The following is an 8,322-nucleotide window of genomic DNA, read 5'->3' on the forward strand; positions in this document are numbered from 1 at the left end:
TGGCTGGTGTTGCAAGGATGTGACACTTGACCAGGCTTATTTTTTATTTGTATCATATGTAAACCATAAAACGTGTTTATATTAATGAAAAAACATATAATTTATTAATACATGTATACATTGTGTAATGTTTAAGGTAGGTTAAAAATATCTATCTCCTCAAAATCCTGTCATTTCTTTAAAACAAAACATTGAAAAATCCTATTCTAGGTGTTAGTTGCTATCTGTAGTCACACTTCTCTGTGATAGCATTCCAGAAATTCTTGAGCCTATCCAACTGTAACTGATCAAAATTCCTCATCTCCCCTCCCCACTATACTCCATCATGTCTGCTAGCCCACATTTTACTCTCATTTCTGTGAGGTTGCCTGCCTTAACATTCCACATACGGAGTGAAATCGTGTCATAATTGTGTTGCTATGCCTGGCTTGCTTCACTAAAATAATGATCTCTAGTTCCATCCATGTTGTCATACATTACAGAATTTCATTCTATGTAGACTGAATGGTGTTCTGTCTTGTGTATGTATAAATTCATGTACGTACATACACATAATATTAACTCATGCATACATGCAAGCATTACCATGTATTACATATGGGACATTTCTTTATCCGCTTACCAGTTGATTTACAGATGAGTTGTTTTTATTACTGCTACTGTAAATATTGTAGTACAGATACCTCTTTGACGTACTTATTTTAATTCCTTTAGTTATATGTGTAGGAGTAGGCTTGCTGAATTAAGTTATTGATTTTTGTGATTTAGTTAAATGTTCATTATCTTTTGTTTTTATATAACCATTTTATGTGGCAATAGATTTTATAGAGGTTTCAAGCAAGTATATAATATACATTGATCATATACTCCCAAATCCATTCTCCCCTTTCTCCTTCCCTGCCCCATTATTCCCTGTTCCCCCAGACAATTTTGCATGTCTTATTTTAAACATTAAATTTCTGTTTATTTCTACCACATCTATTCCAAGTTTATTATTTTGATTACCTAAAGCCCTAAAATATTTTTAACAGATTGTATTTTTTCTTTTCGTTTTTGAAAAATAAGGTCAAACAATGCTGATCCCAAACTTACCATATAGCTTAGGCTGGTCTTTAACTTGTGGTAATCCTCCAGACTCAGCCTATTGAGCTGTGAGAATACAGGAATATGATTAGTCTTTCATCTTTTGTTATTACCTATCATCTTTAGTTTCGTTGTTCTTGGTGATAAAAAGTTGCACAAATGATGTCTTTATTAAGAAATTCTTGAGGGTATTTTACTTGTTTTCCTAAAAGTAGTAGACATAATTTTCTCAGTGTTAAATGCTTTGGTGTATTTAAACAACTTGTTTGTTACTATGAAGTTATGTTTTATCATAGTTTTAATTATAACCAAAATATCCAGTTAATGGTTACTGGACCATTGTCTTAACAGTATTTTTTACATTGAATTTATATTTTGCTGTCCTCAGCATGTAATGCAAAAAGTTCTTACTTAATGAATGAATTAGCTAACTGCATGGCAACCTCTCATTTGTGTTTTATCTGTATATACAAACCATTACATCTTGGGGGGGTCTATCTTTCTAGCAAAGTTTTATAGCTCTTTTCTTGTCCTTTTAAAACATTCCAGGAAATTCCTGCCATCTTAAGTGGTTTTTCCTCTTTCATTACTTACCAAAACCTAGTTCTAGAAATTTGGTATACACAGATTTACAAAAATAAAAACTTCACTACATAATGAAAAATCTGTTTCAAGATTATCTTTTGTCTTTAGATATGAGCATGCGTCTATATCGCTCTTACCCCTCCCTTCTCTCTCCATCTTTTCCCTTTCAAATTGGTGAATATATGTGTGGTGTGTGTGTGTTTGTGTGTGTGTGCATGTATATACACATATATACATGTAAAATTAACTATAGAGCATAAAATACTGTTTTTCGTAAATAATGATAAATAAAACATTAAAGTTATTGATACTTTCATCTTTTGAGGAATTTTAATTTATATTTTCCTATAATTTCTGTATCCATTTAGGATTTGCTTTCTCATATGCTTCACATGGACCCACATCAGCGTTATACTGCTGAACAAGTATTAAAGCACTCTTGGATAACCCACAGAGAGCAGTTGCCAAGAGATCAACCAAAGACAAACGATGCATCTCATGTTGTTACGGTAAAATAAACGCATACTTAATGTGTATCTCATATTGCCCATTGGTAATTCTTTTTTGTTTTTTTTTTTAAATCTTAAAGTATTTTCTTGAAGATAGATTTTTTATAAACATTCACAAACTTTTTATGGTTTTTACTATGTCTTTTTTGATAAAATTATCCTTTAGCTTCTATGATTTTTCCAAAATAATGGGTCTTGTGTTCACATTTTCTTATATCCACATGATGTATTTTGAACATATTTACTCTAATGCCACCTGATATCCTGTTATCCTATCCCCCTTATCTTGCACTACACTGGTAATAGTCTTTTTAAGACATATATGCCATATATGAGAAAAAGTGTGCAGTATTTTCAGATTCTACGTTATTTTAACACGACTATTTTCAGCTCTACAATTTTCCTACAAATGACATAATTTTGTTCTTTCTTATGGCTAAATAAGACTTTTACTATGTAAGTATTCTAAACCATATGTATGTATGTATGTATGTATATACATTTTGAATATATATGCAACTTAGCTGGTTCTATAACTTGGGCCCTTGCTATAGCAGCTATGTTGTAATGTAAAAGGGCAAATTTTATAGGTGTAGGTCTTGCTGTGTATTATTATGTACTGAACTTCTATTGTTTTGTTATTATTTTAGGAAGCAGTGGTTGCAACATATTCTGCCTTGACTCCCAAGACTTTCCAACCAATTCTAGAGCCTGTTGCTGCTTCAAGTTTAGCTCAGAGACGGAGCATGAAAAAGCGAACATCAACTGGCTTGTAAGATTCATACTATTCCTCAGCTAACTGGATGAAGAGAAAATTAAATGTGTTGTGGGTTGCTTTTGTTTGGTTTAGGCCTAATCTTATACCAAAGGTGTTTTTTCCTGCCATGTTACTTGAATATTCTACTTAAGCCTCTCTTTTGGGGAGGTTGGAATTTTAAACGAATATACATAGGTTCATAATATTCATACTATGTCATTTTTTTCAGTAGTATCCAAATGTCTAACTATATAATTGATGTCCACAAGGTCTTAACAACTTCTCTGCACATTAACTCCCCAAATTCCTTTCAAACAAAGTTAACCTATTATTATTTTTCACAAAAATGGTTAAGGCAGTCATTAATACTAATGAAGATGATTTTCATGTCATAAATGTTATAATCCTAAACAATGACAGTATCTTCAACATCATATTCTAATGATTAACATTTTCATTCTTAAAGGAGAAACAGAAGTATTCTGTTAGCTTGTGCATAGCCAAAGTACTCCATTCCTTTGAGTCTGTTTAGATACTAAATGTAGTGAGTTGTTTGGTGCCAGAGCAAAATACATTTGTGCTAATATATGAATTCCTGATATGGTTGTTGCCAAAGTTTTGATAGAATAATTAAATCACAAATAATGTGTGCAGACAGGTTTGTATATTATGTGTAAGTGGCTTCTCCTAGAGAAAGTTTCCATAGGCTTCTAATGTTTTGCATCTGATGGAATTGTAGTAAAAGTGAAGATGTTTTTATCTAAATGTTTCATGTTGGTCTTGTAATCTTCTAAATATATCAGTTAAGCCTCTGAATATGAAGTACATGGTGTTGATGTGATCTGATGTTACATAAACTGACTTTTTAACCAGTTGAATTTAATCATCATCTTTCCCCTTGTATTTCTAATTCCCATGTGGTTTGAGCTACATGTAGCATATTGATCTACTTTGAATCCTATGGTGATGTAGTTGAAGTTTTATTATAGTGGATTTGTGCACTTAGCTCATATAAAACTGTATCATTCATTTCAGTAAGCATTAGACAATTCCACTTAATAGTTGTACTTCAAGAAAATAATCTTAACATTTTGAATAGGAAAACAACATTAATGATTCACACAGAAATTGGAGCACATTTAAAAATCATATTTATATAAACCAGCCAAATTGGTTTTATTAAAGTTATGATCCAGAACCACTGTTTAATATGTAGTTTTCCTTAAATGCTGAATTTTTAAAACATCATTTTATGTTATCAAGGAAAATACCATTAAGAACTACTACTGACAAATAATTCATGAATGTAAACTAGAGGATGTCAGTTTTGTTTAGTGAATTGAAGCATATTCCTGTGTGTGCTAGTTGTACTGTTGGCTGTGCATTTTATTTTGCTTAGTTCAGAACTGATTTCTGAGTATATGGTTTAGGCTAGGAGAAATGTAATGATTTATTAAAACAAACTATATGTATCCATGCACAAATATCTTTCCTAAATATGATATATAAGTTATGTATTCTTACTTTGAGGTGTCTTTTTTAAAGTAATTGAATGATACTAAATAACCAATGATCTAATGCCACATAATAGCATTACTTAGGTTTAGTGTCATATTTTGTATTCCAATTTGGTTCATTTCCCCTTTTTGCTTTATTACAATAAGTATTTGCATTTAAGAATCTGTGTCCATACACTCTGAGTTGCTTATGGTCCTGTCATTATCTTGTTTGTGCAATTACACATTCTTGTCAGGTTGCTTTTCTTTCTTTCTTTTTTTTCTTTTTCTTTTTCTTTTTTTCTTTTTTTTGTCAAACTCAAATATATAACTTTGCTGTTTAATTTTTAGGATACATACTGTTTTTATATGTATTTTCCAGTTGATAAAATTAGAAAAACGAAACTAGAAAATGAAACATGATCATAAAATATCCTTCAACATTTGTATAATCAAGGGGTTAAAAAGATTCCCATAGTTTTCAATTGTTTGCTCAGAGGGTTGCGTTGTACAGCCTGATATGAAAGGAATACTAAGGATCAAGCAACGGATAGCATATTTCCTTATTCCCCAGTGAGTATTGACTGCAAAAAAACAAAGGCATGCTAGAGCATTTGCCTAATTGTGAGAAACTTGCTGTTGGAAATTTCAATCTGCTAGCTTAATAGAAGTAATAGAGACAACATTAGTATAAAAAGAAAGACATGACAACATCCTTGTTTTGTAGAAGTGGGGGTGCTTAATCATGTCCTTTTTGGCTAGAATTAATCTGATTATAATGAGTGAAGGTTCATATACTTCTCAAAAAAGGAAGGGACTTCTGTAAATGAGTGACCAGTTAAAACAAACTTTCTATAACACTGTAGCATACTAGTTCATGACCAGTTATTTTTTATTGTTTGGTAGTATTTAACAGCAGCACATTTTGATGTAAAACTTGGACGTGTTTTACCATTCTGGAAAGGAGAAGATAATTGAACTTATTTTTACCGAAGAGAGAGCATTAGGTCTACTAATATAGACTAAGAATCTATAATCTGAAAGTACATATTACCTTAAGTGAATATCCAGGAAACTATTTACAAGAAAATTAGAAAGCAGTGTTGTTGACTGATTTTCTGCTAACATACTTTTAACCTATTTTCTTAGGAATACCTAAATATTGTTCTTTTACTATTATTTGGTTTTGTTTTCTGATTTCTTGCTACTGATGATTAAACACACCAGAACCTTTTAAATAGCATCTCTGGTTAGCTTGGAGGGATTGCATTTGTTTGGCAACCTACAGAGTTAACAATGGGTGTTTGTCATGTATGTTCCCACTGAAACTTGTTAAAATAAGACTGCTCATAGATACTAATATCACTTGATTAATAGTATCCTAACTAGAAGAGGCCTTCATATATTAAGAAGAACAGCAACTTAAGGCATGTTGAAAAATTATTCTTTGAACAAGACAGTTTCATTTCATGCATTCTCTTTCATCTGGTTTTCTAAACCCCTCAATCTTCTAGTTGATCATGTCACAACAGTTCTTTACCATTAGATTTGCCAAATCCTTAGAAGGATTCTATGCTCCAAAAGGACCTTACTCCATTATTTTTTCCCAAATCCAAGACTTCTATTTTAAGAACAGCAGAGTTCAGCTAACAAAATTACAGGAAAGCTGTATCACTAAATTAATGCACATTTTCCGATTAGTAACTAGTAGAGAATTAGCATTTTTCAATGAAGAATGCTATTAAGCAAATGTGTTTGTAGTGTAGGAATTTCAAGCAATCTCATCAAATGAGGATAATTTTAAATTCAGTTATTGTTGAGGGTTGGAGGTTAAGGAACACAGCATACTCAGAAGTTCCCAGGGTCAAGTCATTCAATAAAATGTTTCGTATTTGTGGACTTACTTCCTTTCCTTGCATTCTGTATTTTGTCTTAAAATATTCCAAGCTTTTTTATACACCGAACTTCTCTGTAACAAAGTGGTATGGAGAGAGAAAGTTATTAGTAATCATTTCTTTACGTGTTGTTAAACTCATACTTTTCTGTATTTTAATTTCTCACAATACATCATTTCTAGATTGTAGGACCCAGAGATCCATTGTATTATATTGGTTTGCAACAATAATGCAAGCCATAGTGAATTTACATTGACCAGTCATGTTTAATTTGTTTTTAGTGTCTTTTTTCATTTCCATGCTTAAAAGGAATTTTTAGTGTTTATGTTGAGGTCAGTGACTGCTGTGATGAGTTAAATGATTAAGTATTGTCTTATCTGTAGGAATGTAATGCCACCGATAGTGATTATTCACAACATCCATTATGCCCATGGAATCATTTTACCTGATTTTAGTCTTACAATCTAATAGAGTTTATTCTATAATTTGTGTAAAATAGTTCCGCTTGATTGTTTGAAATTTAACTTTATTGCTAATATGTAGAAGACTTTGGATACTTGACTGTACAGTGAATCTTAGATTATAATTGGAATCTTAGATTATACTAAAGTTTCAAAAAGAAAAGTACTTTTAAAACAAAGAAATTAAAAATTGATTATATTGTGTTAGAAATATATACATTTTAGTTACTGATTAGAAAGAAATAACTCCTGAGCTAAATGTTTAGACATATGTCTCTGACCATATACCAAGTAAAGATTTGTTCTGTATTCCTATTTCTAAATCATGGATAATACCTCCTGGGAATTACTGTTTTGCTTTTACTTTGTCTAGTTTGTCTAGTTATGACTATTAGTTATGCTTTAAATAGTTACTAAACATTTATGTTAGACAGTTCTGGAGAATATATTGATGTGCATTCATTTATTAATAATTGACATTATTTGACTAATTTGTTGCCTTTTACTTTTAATCAACTAATATTGCTCAGGTAGCATTTTATGGCCCACTCAAATTTTGTTGTTTCTGAAACTAATACCCTTATATCAGAAGTATAAGCTCTTCTTAATACAGTAAAATTAGGAAAGCAATCAAGGACAAAATCACCATTTTTAAAAGTTATACACAAACTTAATTAAATATCCAAATCCCAGTATGGTTTGGGTATGAAAATTTATATTGCATTATAGTTAATAATATAAAGGAGGAAAACGTATGTGGCAAAATTGAAGTGTGATATTGCTAGTGATGTGTTAGCCAGGATTTATGCAAAGAGAACATAGTTTGCTTCTATATCTTAAAAAGTCCATTTTCTGACACTTACCAAACACTTGGGAATTCATGTCCCTAATGTTTTGATACAGACGTTTATATTCACTAGAGTATAAATGCATGAGTATAAATGCATTTCTCAACAGAGATGGAGTTTAATAGGAAATGCATGTAGATTTACTTTCCATGTACTTCAAAATCTAAAAGCCGAAATTAGGGGAGGGGGGTCCCCAGGTTGCTATAAAGTATAATTTTTCTCACTAGTATAGGCTTCATACCATCATTTATTTTGTAAATATTTTCTTTAAGATCCTGTTCCTTTTGATGTTGATGTTTTCATTCATTGTACTACATTTTTCATCTTGTAAGATTAGATTTAGTAGTACATTCTACAGTGTTCTTTACCTCACTGTGCTGCTAAAGAAATGACTATCCTTTTGAATTTACAACATACCAAAGATGACATAGTTATATTTATTTTTATTCTTGTTTAAAGTTGTGAGCAACAATTATTGAGAAATTATGTTAAATTACTGGCATTCTCTGGGTACTAAATAAAAAGGCTGTAACTTTCTAACATTTTATACTTGACCTTGCTTGATCATTTATGGATGCAAAACTCTGCTTTTATTAAATGCAAAGCTAAATTATACAATTCATTGAGTGGGATAAGGGGAATATATATATATATATATATATATATATATATATATAATGATGTATGT

General features: G+C 30.9%; 1 protein-coding gene across 1 annotated transcript in view; it reads left to right on the plus strand.

Moving 5' to 3' along the window:
- The window catches only part of Rps6ka6 (ribosomal protein S6 kinase A6), a 102,702-nt gene extending 99,749 nt beyond the window's left edge, over window positions 1–2,953 (plus strand). The window contains exons 23-24 of the mRNA XM_051190672.1: window positions 2,037–2,177; window positions 2,828–2,953. Coding sequence (XP_051046629.1) covers window positions 2,037–2,177; window positions 2,828–2,953 — 267 coding nt within the window. The remainder of the gene's footprint in view (window positions 1–2,036; window positions 2,178–2,827) is intronic.
- Window positions 2,954–8,322: the final 5,369 nt, after the last annotated feature.

The sequence above is a fragment of the Phodopus roborovskii genome, unplaced genomic scaffold (genome assembly GCF_943737965.1).
Source record: "Phodopus roborovskii unplaced genomic scaffold, PHOROB, whole genome shotgun sequence".
Classification (NCBI taxonomy): Eukaryota; Metazoa; Chordata; class Mammalia; order Rodentia; family Cricetidae; genus Phodopus; species Phodopus roborovskii.